The sequence below is a fragment of the Melospiza melodia genome, chromosome 1 (assembly GCF_035770615.1).
Source record: "Melospiza melodia melodia isolate bMelMel2 chromosome 1, bMelMel2.pri, whole genome shotgun sequence".
Taxonomy (NCBI): Eukaryota; Metazoa; Chordata; class Aves; order Passeriformes; family Passerellidae; genus Melospiza; species Melospiza melodia.
The window spans coordinates 14,426,271-14,443,311 of record NC_086194.1 but is presented as its reverse complement, the minus strand read 5'-3'; the positions used below and the strand labels follow the sequence as shown (position 1 = coordinate 14,443,311).

Sequence of the window (17,041 nt, the reverse complement as noted above, 5' to 3'; positions counted from 1 at the left end):
AGGGACAAAAAAAAACAATGAAAAACCTCACAACAAAGCAAGGATTATGTGAATCTCATACACTGAAGATGAAAGAAAAGGAAAAGAGAAAAAAAACCCCAAACCAATAAAGAATATAGCTTATAAGTCAATATCTCAGCTCAGGACCCTCAAATTCACACCTACAACACCTCAGAGGATTCACTTCTAAAACCTCACTGGGTCACAGTAAGGACAGCACAAATCTCCAGCGTGGCCAGAAACAGAGCCAGATGTCTCACAACTCCTAAAGGGTTTCTTCTAGTAACTGGTTACAAAATAAAGTTTGCAGCTGTGCTGTGGAGGGAGGATGGATCTGCCTGTTACAGATGCATCATCAGGTGTCTTTCTGGCTAGCCAAATACTTGCTGCTGCATTTAAGAATTACAAAAAGGAGTAGGATTAGTGCCTTGTTTTACTGTCAGAGTCCTTTGGTGCAGTGTGGAAAACCTGACAGGTTTTGAGTTCTGTTCAATTCAGCAAGAATAAGTTCAGTGAGTTAGTAACTGTGATACAGCTATTTTAATTCTCAAATAAGTCTCTGCCACAGTAACTCTGCCACTAAAGGAGAATTCTTATGACATCAGAGGACATGCTGCTACCTTAGCCTGAAGTTCCTGACATTCTAAAGTGAAACATTTTAGTGCTCTTACTTTGAACTAATATGTCTAAGGGAGTACTGAATTTATGTGATCTACAAGACACCTTAAACTAATTTATAACACAGAATACTATAAAGACTACCTAAATTATGTTTTTTTCAATATATTGCAAGGGACTTGGCTGGGACTTGGCTAGACCTTGCCCAGTGCAATGTACTGAATCACTATAGAAAAATAATAAAAAAAATATGCTTTTAGCATGATGTCTTAAAATTTCTCTAATTACAATATGTAGTTAGAGAATATGTGGTGTTTTGTTTGAAAAACTACTCCACTAACTATTATTCTATAAAGGCTTCAATTTACATAGCTCCCAAAGTCAGTATTTTTATGAAGAGTAACTGGTCTGAAATATTTTTCCAAAGCTCAATATTCACATGCTTCACTTCTGTGTTCTCTTCCAAAAATTATTGCCATTGATTTTTTTTTCATATCCTGCACCCTTATCCATTATGTAAAAAACCACTGCCAAAAACAATGCTACAAATCTCCATGAAACTGAGACAAGCAGACCCCATCACAAAATAAGTGAGAATGAGAAACATATTGCTCTGATTTTCTGATCACTGAGGAATTTTTCCTCTCCTCTGGTACAGGCTGGGAAGAAGGTGAAAGTTTTAATGGAAAACTTCACTAATTACTTATATTCTGAATGTTTGCAGTAATAATGGTTTTAGAGGTAACAGGTTTTCTGAAAGCTGTTAAGTGGCATCAAAATAGGGCAGCAGCAAAAGTAAAGCTGAATCTTTGGGTTATTGCAAAAACACAGATAACTCTTAGACATTGTAAGAAACAAAAATCCTTTCCTTATCACAGTATGTTGTCTTTTTTCCTTAAAGTAAGATGAAACTGCTCAATGAAAATATTTTGCTTAAGGGAGAAAAAAGTTGGGGTTTTCCAATAAAAATATTATGGTCTCTCTGGGAAATCTGGAAAGACACCAAGAGTCCTGCTGTTCAGCCCCCTACTCCATCTGATACTTTAACAGTTCCAGATGGCCTTTACTACAGGATGACCTTCCCTCTATTCTTTTATTATGACCTTTGGGTCACAAATTATCTATAGGATGCTGCTGTCATTCTGTAAGACACTGCTGTACTCTTTCATCTAAAGAATAAAGATGCTTAACATTAAAACTCATCTTTGTTAGGCTGACCTTCCAATGATGATCAAACCAGACAGTTATTCCAATCAATGTCATTGCTGCAGAAAATATGTTTCATTTTTTGAAACACTGACATTAAGAAACTAAGGCATGGTTTTAAATCAAATCACTTTTGCAATTCTACTTGGCTAGAGAGCATAGCCTGTTATACTCATCAAAAATATCAAAAACATTGCAGCAACAGTTTTGATGAGTTACATTGATTAGAAGGATGTGGTGGGTTTGTTTTTTGTAAATTATTGATGTGGTTTTCATCCCAATGTCATTGATAGGAGGTAATAAAACTCAATGTAGGTTTTATTAATTATTTGTCTTTATCTATCATCACTAACAGAACACATTGAACTTATACAGGAAAGAATAATAAATAGTCCCAATGTACTAAATAAAGTAATAAGGTTAATTTCTTTCCTGCTGTCAGTAAATTCATGTTAGCAGTCTCTCGTCAGCTTGACATCAATTAATGATTTTAATTCCAGACTCTTGTCACAGTACTCACCACCCTTTCGTCTAATTAAAATGGATGATGCATGATGAAGGGAAAACACAAGACTTCTGTTCTTGTTGTAACATTTCTATTCATTAGTATACTTTTACAACAAAGGCCTTGTGGCTTTAATGGTACTAGAGAAGGATGAAGAGAAGTTTATTACATGTTAGAGATAAAGACCCATATACCCTTAGGAAAATATAATACAGGAAGCATTTTATGGAATAACCAAATCCTTCGGGGGAAAAATATTTTAACTATTAATGAACAGGCAGAATGTTTCCCTCTAAATTTAGGGCAAACAACGCGTGATCGACACCCACTCTACTCGCAGCCTTGTTTACATCCGCACAAAAAAGCGCTGTCAGCCTATTGACTGAGCTCCAAAAGTAGCAGCAAATCTGCCAGCGCAGGGCAGACGCCTGACCCTCCTCCCCGGGCAGCGCCCCCGCGGCTCCGCGCTGCTCCCTCCCCGCCGGGAGAGCCAGCAGCGCCTCCTGCCCTGAGCATCCCCGGCGCCCAGAGCATCCCTGACCGCCCTGAGCCATCCCTGGCTGTCCAAAGCCATCCCCAGCTGTCTAGAGCATCTCCGGCTGTCCAAACCCATCCCTGGCCAGCCCAGAGCATCCCCGGCTGTCCAAAGCCATCCTGGCCGCCTAGAGCATCCCTGATCACCCAGAGCATCCCCCGCCGTCCAGGACCATCCTCAGCCGTACAGAGCATCCCTGGCCACCCAGAGCATCCCTGGCTGTTCAAAGCCATCCCCGGCTGTCCAAAGCCATCCCCGGCCGTCCAGAGCATCCTCAGCCTCCCAGGGCTATCTCCAGCCGTCCAGAGCCATCCCTGGCCACCTAGAGCATCCCATGCCACCCAAAACCATCCCCAGCTGTCCAGAGCACCCCTGGCCACCCAGAGCCATCCCCGGCCATCCACAGCATCCCTGACTGTCCAGAGCCATTCCCGGCCATCCAGAGCATCCCCAGCTGCCCAGAACCATCCTTGGCCGCCCAGAGAATCCCCAGCCACCCAAAGCCATTCCTGACTGCCCAGAGCATTCCCTGCTGTCCAGAGCATCCCCAGCCGTCCAAAGCCATCTCCGGGTGTCCAGAGCATCCTCGGCCTCCCAGAGCATCCCCAATCGCCCAGGGCTATCTCCAGCCATCCAGAGCCATCCCCGGCTGCTCAGAGCATCCATGGCCACCCAAAGCATCCCTGGCCACCCAGAGCCATCCTCGGCCGCCCAGACCATCCTCAGCCATCCAAGGCCATCCCCGGCCGCCCAGAGCCATCCCCAGCCGTCCAGAGCATCCCTGGCTGCCCAAAGCATCCCCGGCCGTCCAGCGCCATCCCCAGCCATCCAGAGCATCTCCAGAGCCATCGCCGCGGCTCAGCACGGCTGTCCCCAGCTGACACCGGCGCCGGGCGCGGCCGCAGGAGCGATCCCGGCGGGGCCGAGCCGGGCCGGGCCGGGCCGGCAGCGCCGAGCCCGCAGCTCCCCCTCCCGGCCCCGCCGCTCCCCAGGCACCGCCGGCCGGGAACGGGCGGCACTCGGGGCACAGCGACGGCAGAATCTGTAAATGTAGCTGCCTCTGTAAGGCAGAGGAACAAAAGGTCATGTTTCCGGATCAGAAAGGGGGAAACCAGCACAGCGGGATGTTTCTGGTGCAGACAGAGCTATTCCCATGCACGCACCCAGCGCGGCACCGCTCTGCCGCGTTAGCTGCGCTCTAGCACAGCACAGGCTGTCACTGCACAGCACAGCACAGGCTGCACAGCACAACTCAGGCTGCACAGCACAGCACAGGCTGCACAGCACAGCACAACTCAGGCTGCACAGCACAGCACAGGCTGTCACTGCACAGCACAGCACAGGCTGCACAGCACAGCACAGGCTGCACAGCACAGGCTGTCACTGCACAGCACAGCACAGCACAGCACAGGCTGCACAGCACAGGCTGTCACTGCACAGCTCAGGCTGCACAGCACAGGCTGCACAGCACAGCACAGCACAGGCTGCACAGCACTGCACAGCACAGCACTGCACAGCACAGCACAGCACAGGCTGCACAGCACAGCACAGGCTGCACAGCACAGCACAGCACAGGCTGCACAGCACAGGCTGCACAGCACAGCACTGCACAGCACAGCACAGGCTGCGACTGCAGAGCACAGCACAGCCTGCACAGCACTGCACAGCACAGCTGCTGCGGCAGAGCAGACGAACACTGGCCACACAGGCCCCCGTCTGACCGCTCTATCGCCCTGCCAGCATCTCCGGAGCCTCTGCCACAGCACTTGCACCAGCACAACACTTTAATCCTCTCCCAAAAGGTTTCTCCTTTATCTCCTCAAGACTGATCCTCCCAACAGGTGTTTAAGCGCTTGATTTTGCATCCGTTCCAATGGAAGTTGAGGAAGAATACAATACTAAGATTAAAACACTTTTATGGTAACACAGAGATTTACAGAACATTAGTAAAGCTCTTAAATCAGTGTATTAACCAAACAGAGAAAATATCCTCTAGACTTAGCTTCCAAGAGGAGAAGTGCCTCTAGAGGCGGATTACAGCATAAGCACTGTTTGCCCATAGATGGATCACGAACTCTGAATCACGAGATTACATGAGAATTGCAACTTTCATCTTTTAAGCATTATCCAGCAGTGAAGCATGCTGGATTCAGATGAATTTCTTAAAAACTTCACAAAGAGGTGCACTTAGTTCATTCCTCAGTTATCTGCTACTCAGGTACAAAGAGTAAAGTTGTTCAGGTCAGGGAGAAGTTTCTTTGCTAAAGGAACTCAGCTCAAGGCTGAAGATCACTGGCACATATGGCCTTGCTATGTGTGCCAAGTACTGCACATGCCTCTGCTAAAGAAGGGAAGACCACAGGCAAAGGTTTTGGATTTGCCGACAATATATTTTGTAATGAGCACAAAGTTGAAATGGAAAGAAAAAGAATTTTAAAAAAAGCTCAAAACATCAAAAAAAATGAAATAAAAATGCAAGGGTATGGAAGAGGGAGAAGCAAAGATACCAGAACCTGCTGTTTGGAAGGATGTCTCTCTCCAACAAAGACTACCAATAACAACTAGAAGACAAAAGCAGTAGGTTTTCTGAGCAATTCTGTCTTTTTCTCTCCTAAGAAAGAGACTACACTAAAGGGCCTTGAAGAATTCAGAAAACATATCAGGGTAATCAGGTTGCAGGGTATCAATGTACACACTGGCTAAATATTGAGCAAACCTACTCTGGGAGGCCCCCAAAGACCAGATGTAGAGGTTTCTGGATTGGAAAGGTCTGTGGGCTTCCAGAGGTTTAGATGCAGCAGCACAGCACAAGGTGACCACCCATATTAACTGATTCCTCTTGGCCACTGACAAAAGTTTCAAAATCTCCTTTTGTCTGTCCAACATTGCAATGCCCGTGTAAAACTATAAGCATTTGGAAGCTTCTCTAAAAGCTCAAGATATTCCACACATCTCCAGTCTGCAAAATCCAAGAGATCTTAGCAAGATGTGCAAACCATAGGTACATAGGAGACTCTGGAGTTGATAAAAGCCCTTCTGTAACAAAGCCACAAAGACCCAGGGCAGCTTTCTCAGCCCATCCACATGAATGTAGCATCGCAGTGGTGATTAGTCTGAGCAGTCCAGTGACAGACAAGATGACCACACAGTAAAGAGGAACTCCAAATTAGCATATATGTAAAACAGCTGTGATCTGGCACAGGACCAGAGCTAACTGAACTTGGTTCTTATTCAGCTTCCTCAAGACTGCAGTATAAACTCTTTCTTAGGAGACTCAAGGCCACAGTCAGAAATCCTATTGCCCAGTCTTGCCTCAGGTTTTTGACTAGTGCCACTGCTGGGGAGAACCCTTTCTAACAGCACAGCAGAGCCCAGCCAGATTTTAAGATCAGTGCTTGGCAGATACTCAAGGATCATGCAAGCAGATTTGTTTTTGTGCAATAAACCAGAGTTAAACATAGTGACATGGGGCAATGTTCTATGGCCTTGGATGAACTGCTGTTCCAACATTTGGAGGATTTACAAACAGCAAGTATTTTACAGAATTTTTGGTAAGACTAGTGGGTGGTCTTATCAAGTACACCCCTGATTGTTCCAGTATTCCTTGTCATTGAAAGCTGGCTGTATTTTCAACTAGACAACTTCTTTTTTCATTCAAAATTACTTAAAGATTGTCAGTAAACACGCACCATATACATATACCATATACATATATATCCAGCACATATAGGATGTAGCTTAAGAGATCCACAGCTTAAGTGATACACTCCTTAATCAAAGAATCACAGAATCAATAAATTAGTAATAATAATAAATTTAAGGAAAGCCATTTTATTAATTTACTCATGGTAAACTGAAGAGTATTCTTCTTATTTGTCTCATAATCCATATGAATGATAGGTTTTAAAGAAAATACTGCTGTAAGCACAATACTATTAAAATTAATAATTCCATAAAATTGTGGGCATGATTGATTTTTTTAATGGACTGTTCAGTTGTTCTCTGACCCCCCCTAAGGATTTTTGCTCCTAGCTTCTCATACATAGTAAATTCATTAAATCTAACATATTTCCCCAAAGCATTGCATCATTTTAGAGGTACACAATATCAAATACCAAGTAAAATAGAACAAGTGAATTGCACTGCAAAAAATTGAGAAGACAAAAACTCACAGAAAGTAAAGTTAAAATAGCAGCCATTATGAGCCAACACTGACAGTAATATTTTACTCTGTCTCCTAGTAAACATTTTGAGGGATTGTTCAGTTAATTTGCAAGAGTACTCTTCATTAACAGCATGTATCTAACATTATTATTTTACAGGATCAAAAGGAAAATCTGCAATCTAACTGCAAAAACATTTAGTCTCTATGGACCAAATCAACATCTGAATGTTTTAGAAACATAAGGAAGCACCTCACACATTGGATTGCTATTTTATTATCTTTTATTAGTTGTACATGCGACTACCCCAAAGAAGTTGCATTCTCTTGTAGACATAACACAAAGGAAAGCAAATACACAGGGAAAGAGAATAATGGGAGGATAAGGACCCATGTTACTATAACATCAAGCTGTTATGAAGTTCTGGCACATGCATTTTCTGCAGTTTCAGTGAACATATAAAATTGTTTTTATGACACATGAGGAGTGAGATTCCAGGAAAGATTCAAATTGGTTAGCATAACTTGATGGACAGGGATTAGGATTTGCTCCATGCATTGAGGGCTATACAAATAATTTCATAATTCTACCTTGGTACCCAGCGTGACTATTGCAACCTCTCTTACACCATCACATGGACAGTCTACACTCTGACCATTCTTACTGAGAGAGACAGAGAGACACAGAGAGACAGAGAGAGAGAATGAAGAGAGAGAAACGTTACTAACCCAGGCGTCAAGTCTTTTTTCTTTTCATAAATGTACACGGCTGATTTTCTGGGGACCTCACGTTCCTAAGAAACCCTGAGGGCCAGCTGGGGCTCAGCAGTGTGTGAAGCCAGGGCACAGAGTGGTGCTTGTCTGGCCAACCATCCCCTGCCCTGAGCTGGGCAGAGCGAGCAAGGCAGCCTTCCTTGGCTCTGCACCCCTGGCATGAGCTCTGAGGCTGCTCCATCCATGGGAAGGGAAGCTGGCTGCACAAACACCCTCATCACTTATTTCCTTCAATTCCAGTCTCCCTCTTTACCATTTAATCTGCAAGCACTTTACTTTTAAAAACAGTAACAAATTTAATGACTCTGCCTCACTTTTGTTAAAAAAGAAAAAATAAAAACCAATCAGACTAGAAAAAAAACCATCCAGGCACTGTAATCCAGCCACCTTCTACAATCAGAATGGACGGACAAAGACAAGAATAAATTTTTACATCAATTTATCATAGTATATCTGCTAAAGAGTAAAAAAATTCCCATGATATAATCTAAACAGATGGTCATAAATGATAAAGTTTCTGGAGTTTACCAAGTTAAACCAATAAACACACACTCCCATCTTGTCTTTGCTGTAAATCACTCAACCCTAAAAGAACTGAAAGCAAACCATTTTAGGTTTAACTAAGGAGTCTACACAAGAGTTACAGTGGCTCTCTATTATACGGTGGCTCTAATATTCTCTATTAAGCTGTTAATGATGAAGCCACCATTCATGAACTTCTGTTCTTATTTGCAGAAGACCAAGGTGCATAGAGATGGTAATTAAAGAGATCATTACGACTAATTAATATCTCCTCTACAAGGACAAGAAAATGTCCCTCCAGGGTTTCTGCATCAATCCTAAATTTATGGTGAGCTATAGCATGACTTTTAGATAAATAATTCTAATGCATAGTTCACTTTCACTGCTAAATATGCCTGAATCTATTTACCATTCAGCAATCGAACTTTGTAAAGTTTGTCTCCTTACTGAAGTGATGTCAAAGAGGCTGTATCTCAACTCACATCTTCCAGTTTAAGCTAACTGGTAACCTACACTTTTCAACATTTTGATTAAATTGTTCTGAGAGACACCAGAGTCTAGGCCCCAAATATCTAGGACTACAAGAGATAGGATGAAAAGTAGACTGGAAATATTGAGAAGAGCATATGACATATATATAGTATATAGGGGTTTTTTTATGTTAAGGGAAGCTGACAAGGAAAAATAGAGGTGCTCACCACTCATTTTTACAATTAGCAGTTTAATATATATATATATATCATTCCATAAACAGACTGCATGGCACATAAATAGACTGAACTCCAGTGACAAATATACTGGTAAGCATAATTTTTCTGTTTCTTCTAAATTTATCAATGAAAAATCTAGATATTTAAAACTGAAGAAAAATACAAAACATACTTCATTCTATATAAATATTTGTTTTCTGAAAATGTCAATAAAATCATTTATAGAATATAAAGAGAAAGCATTTCATTTTATTACTTCAGTCTCCTCAATAAGAAAGGGAGCTCTGCGTCTATAAAAGATGCTTAACACAGCCAAAGGAGCTGGTCATGCTAATGTCCAAAATAAATCCAGCTTTGTCCTGTTATTTAAAGTATATAAACATATCAACATGTGGAAAATTTCATCAGTGAAAATTGTACTTCAGTTATTTAATTTAAAAAACAAACTCTGTCTATCAAGGTTTAAGCAAATACTGAAGTCTACCTCTCCTGTTCTTGCTTCATTCGTATTCTCTCCTCTTCTGAAGTAAGAGCTTCCTGCACTTTTATTTTACCAGTTTTCTCACTCTTGTCATCTTTGCGATGTTTGCCAAACCTGTTAATAACACACAAAAAAAGAATCTAACTTGTGACATGTACAAAACTGTATTTTCCTTCTTCCATGACAAAGAGAGTTCTCTAAGGACTGCTGGGAAACCAGGAAGGGAAAGTGCAAAGACCTCAGAATCTCGATTTTTAGTATTTTCAGCCTGCTTCCAGGTTGTTGGGTTTTTTTATGTAAGTTTTTTTAATTTTTATTTTCACTTCACTCCTCTTAAAAGTTTATAGAATTCCTCACTGAAGAACGCAACAGACAAAAAAAATAATAAATGGACCACATTTCTCCTTTATGCCAGGATTTTGGTGCCATTATTCTTAAACAGTCAAACAATGTTTTAGAACAGCATCTGTGCCCAAGGACACAGCTCAGGTTTGCATTAAGCAAAGGCTTCCCCACTTTGGAGAGGAGAGAGGGAGCTGCAGGTCTGACAGCTCCCAGGGCAGCACCAGCCCCACATCGTACAGGGGCCATTTCACCACACGGAGGACACCATTCAAAACTGTCAATTTGTTCTTTTTCAGCACCAGGGGTTCTTATTTAAACTTTATTACTCGTGACTCTTTCCCAAAGGGTGTTCCAGTGTGGGAGGGTGAAGGGAGGGATGGAGCTGTTGGGGCTGCCCCAGACAGAGATGGGTGCTGCCAACCCAGGGTCTGCCCTCTTCACCTCTCCTCTTCCCCTCTAAAGGCTACATTTCAAATGTATTAAGTTTCTTGCATATTTGCACATTCCACTGTTTTCTTTAAACTTTCAGGGAGTGAAGAATTTGGCATTTGAGATAGTTATTATTAGGACAAAGTTATTCCTATTTCTTAAGACATTTCTGATCTATTCTGGAAGGAATGACTTTCATACAGAGCAAACCAAACAAACACTTTTAAATAACCTTTAAATAGATCTAAACTTTAGATGAAAATTTTCTATTTAAGGCAGAAGGGCTAACATGTGTCTGTTAAACAGTATTTATACCAATTAAATGTGGCATCCTTTATCACACCAAAAGCAGCAAGAATTTTACTTTTTTTATACCAAACGCTGATCTGAGTGGTGACTGACACTGCGGCACTTCACACTCATGTTCACATCAAAAGTGAAATTAAAGCACTGAGAATTGCAATCAAACATGTCTAGCAATTGTGCCAACAGGACACCACAAATGCTCATGGACAGTGAAATAAACCACAGAGTTCTTAAAGCTTCCTTCTGACCTGTTAATGTAACATCTTTAAAATACTTCGAGTTCACCAAGTATTTATAATATTTCCCATTGTTTCCTTTTGATTCTAGGACAAAACCATTGTGTGGGTTGAAGCACACCACACAGCAACCCTGCAGAATGATTAATTTCTGGCCATTCATTCAAGATATATTATTTATATTGTGCAATGATGTTTACAGCTCTTAAGGCAGCTCTTTAAAACCAAAACACAAAAAATACAGCATAGGAGCATGTACATGAGCTTTAAACTGTTTGCCCATTCTCCATACAGATTGCTCATGTCCAAAGAAATTCAGGCATCTGAAAACTAAAACTGTTTATTAATAACCACCTGAAAAGAGGATAGGCAGAGGACATGATGGGGTTAAGAAATGCAAAATAGGTTGTAAAGTTAACGAATCTAATTTCATAATATGTGAAACTTAAATTCAAAACACCAACATGCATCTTTTAAAACATCCACCTATTTATTAGAGAGTAATCAAAACCATTATACAAAGCATTTACATATATGACACAAGAGATTCAAATCAAATTCTGGATGTGCTCCAGTCAAAAGAGATTGTTTAATTTAAAATAGCCCTAAAACCTCTAACCCAGAGAGGAGTTTTGGCAGAAAAACAGTGGAACTGAGCCACTCTGCCCTGACACATAGAGAGTGCCTCAGGTGGCACCATGGGTCTCACCGACAGAACGTGCAGAGCTGTGAGGAGACAAGCAGCATATGTGTCACTCCAGCACAGCATCTCTGGGATGCTCACATTTGCCTCAGTCTCCTGTCCTTCCTCAACTCAATTAAAATGTCAGATAAAGCAAAGGAATCAAACTCCAGAGTACTGAGTTTATTTATGAAAAAAATATCATTGTTTAAAAAAATGGGGGGAAGAGGAGGAAAGAAAAAAAATTGGATTAGTTATTGCCCATTAGGTTTTGGCAGCAAAACAGAATTTCTGCCACCATAAATCAACTCATTGCAAGTGTGAACAGATATATAGTGAAATCAATACCTTATTAAAAAAAAATAAAGTACACAGGAAATTTCTAATAATCATTGTAAGCAATCTAATAAATGTCTGGTCAGGCTGCATGATTGTGAGGAGAGCATTTCTAATGTTAACATGTAATGCAAACCCAGCAGAATTCAAAGGTTTGAATTTGCAGATCCAAGCAGGCAGGTCCAGAGCACCCAGAGCTCATGTGCATTCCCAGAGAGGCAGAGGTGGCACCACACAGGGAGCACCTGCAGCAGCTCCAGGGCTCAGTTTGCTTTCAGTCATGAGCAAGTTGTGGCATCAACCCTTCTTCTCTTTCAGGGTGTTCTTCCAGTCATTTGGGAATTAAAGTTCCTTCTGCCCCTGAGGACCATCCTGATAAACGTCTCTGGCAGACAGCTCAGGTTCTTTCCCAGGCATTTCAGGGGGTGGCCACACTGTTCCCACTCTGACTGGAGCCTTCCCAGTGCCCATCTCTGGCAAGCTCAGTGGTCATCCCAGCAGTGGACAGCCTGGCAGGGTATGAACCATGGTGGTCTTGCACAGGTGCCTTCTCTGGATTTGTCACCCGCAGGAGTGATCTATCTGCCACAATCACCACTGCCTGGAACAAGTTCAGCAACGTTAACCACACTGTCCCTACACTGGAGCCTGGAAAAACAAACACCATCCTCCCCCCTCCCTGACTGGGGCTTTGTGTTTCTGGCACAAGGCACAGTTGTGTTCATGGTGGCTTAACAGTCACAAAGCTTTGAGAAGATGCCAAGATAGCATCTCAAGAAGATGGTGAGAGAGCTACCAAGCAATTGAGAAAAGTGCTGAAAAGAACTGTGATGGAGAGACATTTGTACTCCCTCACACATCATCTTTATTTTTGTAGGGGCAGTCAACACTCCCCACTACAAACAGCATTCTAAGTCTTTGGTAAGATTTATCTTGCTAGCAATAAATGTGTTTGTTATTTACTTCTATTAAAAGTGTTTGCTATTTACTTCTATTAAAAGCGTTTGCTTCATGAGGTATGATTTACAGTCATAATGAAACCCACAGCTCAAATCAGCATCCTCTCCACCAAATTTATAGCAGACATTTATAAATTATTTATTTAACAGTCATAATCAAGCTAAGTTTAACTACAGAAATACAACCTCCAGCAGTGCCAAGGCACACCATTAAAACTCTCTCAGCTGTACTTGGGTGTGACTACTCTGGTGTCAAGCTATGGAAAACCACCTGTCCTAATTTCTTCAGGTAGATGTTTCGTACTCATATAAATGATGTTTCCTATTCATTAACATTAACCTAAACAGGACACTAAGAAAAAAGACTATTCAGAACCACTGAAATTCAAGCAGTCTATGCAATAACCCTTCAAACCACCAAAAACACATCCCACAATTACTGTACACTGTCTCCACAGCCAGAGGTAAAGCCCTTTCTGCTGCTGTTTGGTGACCCTTGTTTAGTTGTGTGGGTCAGGACCCCAGAATCACTCCTGGTATGTACAACACACTGAATTGAATGCACTGGCTCAATGCAAAGATCTGGCTTAACCTATGTGAAAGTTTCACCTCCTTACAAGGGCAGCTCCTCCGGTCCCTGACTTGCCCCATGGACATTTTGTGTTTGACACCTTCCCTGCAAACCACCAAGCTTTGCACCATTGTGAATCTTCACCCTTTACTACTCAGGTACTCAAAAGGAAGGAGAGATGGAATTAGGATCTATGTCCCATACATGACACATGGCAAATTTGGAACCTTACTGCTTCCAATACTATTTTTTCCATAATCCATATATTGAAAGACCTGGCACACCCACGTAATAAGCTCTCCCACTGAAGTGACTGGGAACAGCATAAGACTGAAACTTGAGCAGTGCAATCAAAGGTATGTCCCTTGTAAAGCAGAATTCACCATCCATTTGTGCTGTGTCACACAGACTCCTGATTTGGCAAGGCCTTGAGGACACAGCCGAGTGCTGTGATCGTGCCCCTCGCTGCTCCCTCCCCAGACACAGGCGCAGCTCTCTGCTGTGTGCAGCTGCTCGCAGAGTGCCTCGAGCACTTGGTGATTTTCAGGCGCTCGTCTGAACCTGAGATGGTCTCATTCTCACTGCTGGGGGCTGGCTGCTGGGATACTTGTTGCAGCTCTTACAAATGTAAATGAAATGACAATTTTCCTTCTGATACAGACATGAGAACTCTATCGCTCAGCATCTGCACAGCAACGCTCCCTGCATTACTGAAAAGGAGGACAGTGCTTAAAAACAAAGGTAGAAACTACTGATTTTGGAATTAAAACCCAAAACCATGCAGAAAAGGAGCACCTGTGGCACTGATGTTCAGACAGTGTTGAGAATCTCATCCCAAGCTTGTTTCTTTTGCTGTGTTTGGTGCCAACAATTTGACTGCGAGTTATAAAAGCCCAGCCTAAATCACTGCAGAACACATCAATGCACAGACACAAGCCACTGCATGATGTGCCACCAAATTACACACACAACTGCCTCACCAAGTCACCAAACTTATGAGGAAAACAGTTTTGTTCTTTGGATATAGCTTGAGCTGTTATCAGCTCAGCAGCACCTACAGAAGCACAACACTGACCTGTGGGCACCACCTGCCTCAATCTCAATTCTTAGAAGTTTAGCACAGATTATAATAACTCAGAGTAAAAAATAAAAGAGAAAAAAAGAAGTGCACATTTTCCTCCAAAATCCAAGTAATAAGAAAATTACCATTCTGTTCATAAATTTTCTTTCACAGATATAGCTTAATACTTTGTTGAGGACACGAACTGCATGGTCATAGAATAATCTCTCCATAATACTAACAATGTTTACTTCATGTAACAGCTTGTTTATTTAGCAGCTCTCTCATTTAAACCCTGTTATAAAAAGTATAGCTAAAAAGTAGTTTAATTTTATTTTGTAGCTGCACAACCAAAGAAAAAACTTCTATGACTAACTGAAATACAGGTTATAAATTAAAAATACCCTATCTGTCCAAGAGTGTGAGAAATTGATGAAGGAGAGCAGCTGAAATCTTGTTCACTCTAATTGCCAAGATACTCCAGAGTTCTACTTAATTTATATCTCCTTAATTCTCCTTTTAGATTAGGGTTGGAGAAATTTTCAAGGTAAGTGTTAATGCTCAAAGTTATATTCACAGATCCACAGGCTTAATTCTTAAATTCAGCCAACAACAGGAATCACAGTAAGTGAAGAAATTAAAAATTGTAAGAGGACCATCTTCTAAATGTATGATCTCTAGTACATAACAGCCAAGTTATATAAGAGGAAAGGTCCATCCTCACACCTCATGGTATTGGTTTTTCCCATTATTATTAATAAAAAGATGAGAACACAGACCTGTATGCCGTAAGCTTGACCCTCAAATAGGAAATCTCGTGAACTTTGGATAATCTAATCAAACTAAAATGAATGCCCAAACCTCTCTGTCAGCTGGCTCACTTTCAAGCTCACTTGCTTGAATGACTGCCACCAACTAGGAGGTGACCTAATCCCAAGTCTGTCATGCTGAACAGAGAGGCACTGACTAACAAGGGCCTCCAGTGGCTTTGGGCCAGTGCATCAGAGCAAATGAACAGTATGAGGCTCAACGGAGAATACAGCTTAGCAGAACATTTAAAGAACAGGCTCAAGCTACAATATGATGCAATATATATTAAAAAATACGTGAAATGTACATAAAGTACACATGTAGACATAAAGAACATGTAAATGATTTTGCATAAGTAGATATAAATACAGATAGGATGAGTGAAGCAAGAAGGATGCACAAGTAGCTACAGAAATTCCACATTTAGAAGTTATCTCAAATGTAGATTCAGTTTAAAAGAATATATGTCAGCATCCTTGATACAACAAAAATAATACATGTGTAATCTGCTAAAAGGGTTTTACTCTGATGCGTTACTGATGAGATCATTGTCGTCTGCCAAATCATCCACATATTTCATTAGAATAAAGAGCTACAGAAGAAACATGCATTAGTTGATTAATGAAAAAAAAACCACAAAAATTGATTGAGACAAGTTCGGTAGCATTATGTTCCTTAACAGAAAAAAGACCCTCATTAAAAATTAACAATTGGTGTCTTGAGCTATTTTGTCAGTGTTTTCTAGCTTCAAGGCATGCTCTTTTCCCCTTAGTAGCAAACAGTATTCACACACACAGAGACACACCTAACATAAACACTGCTTGAATGTTTTTGGAATGATTTCTTTTTCACCCTGCTGTATCAGCAAAATCCTATGATTTATATTGCAACATATTATTGGGACACACAAAACCTTTCTGTAGCTAAAAAAAACAAAAACAAAAATACAGCACACAAACAAAAGCCTCCCTCTTTAGTGATGATCTGAAGGTTTAGAAGCTTTCCATTCCAAGCAAAATTGCACAAGTGCTATTTTTAAAAACATGTTTTTAAGTGTAAACATTTCTATATTGGCAATAGATTTCTAGAAATAGCCTGTTATGACATGTTAGTAATCAATTTAGTAGATCCACTTCTACTTGTTGGGAGGGAGTGGAGTGACTGCTGGAGTGACTCAGCAGCAGCACTGTCCTGAGATGACACAAAAGCACTGATGTGCAGGCACCTTGGCGCAGGACCTTTTGGGCATAATTAAATCAGACATTGATAACTTCATTTTCCATGGATCTCCTTGCAAATGATAAAACTGATAAAGCAGCAATCCTTCTGGTGCAACATCCAGCAGAGGACCCCTGCCAGGAGAGCTCCTGGAGAACTCTATCATCACAAACCAAGAAAAGCACATTACAAAAGGTCACAGGTCACTCATGACAATTAAGAACACTCTAAAAGGTACACCTGTATCTCTTCAGGCTGCGATATTTGCCTTCAAGTAATAAAGAAACACGTGCTCAGCCACAAACACAGAAATTTAAAGCACAAGAACCCAAGTGGCTATTAGTGCAAAATATCAGCCCTTTGAAGTGCCCACCTTGGGCCTGAATACTGCAAAGCACGTGAAGGTCTCCTGTGTTCTATTCACACATTTTCTCCCAGCAGCCTCCATATCACCTCCCAAACATTAAAAATCCATTTTTCAGCCCCATTCAGGGGGATGTTCTAGCACATCTCACCAAACTAAGTTTACTCAAAAAGAACAGACAGGGTGGCCCAATGCTACACGTGCAGCAGCAC

At 41.5% G+C, this 17,041-nt stretch overlaps 1 protein-coding gene across 16 annotated transcripts in view; it reads right to left on the bottom strand.

The window, feature by feature from the left end:
- Positions 1 to 17,041, bottom strand: part of PARD3 (par-3 family cell polarity regulator) — a 444,307-nt gene that overhangs the window by 106,738 nt on the left and 320,528 nt on the right. For 10 of the 16 annotated variants that reach the window (XM_063148480.1, XM_063148508.1, XM_063148499.1 and 7 more), the window contains one exon: positions 9,517 to 9,627. The exons of 4 other annotated variants lie outside the window; for them this stretch is intronic. In XM_063148480.1, the coding sequence (XP_063004550.1) occupies positions 9,517 to 9,627 (111 nt within the window). Of the gene's footprint in view, positions 1 to 7,617; positions 7,691 to 9,516; positions 9,628 to 11,296; positions 12,449 to 17,041 lie in introns of those variants that run through there. 2 more of the 16 variants (XM_063148587.1, XM_063148601.1) reach the window with 2 other exon arrangements.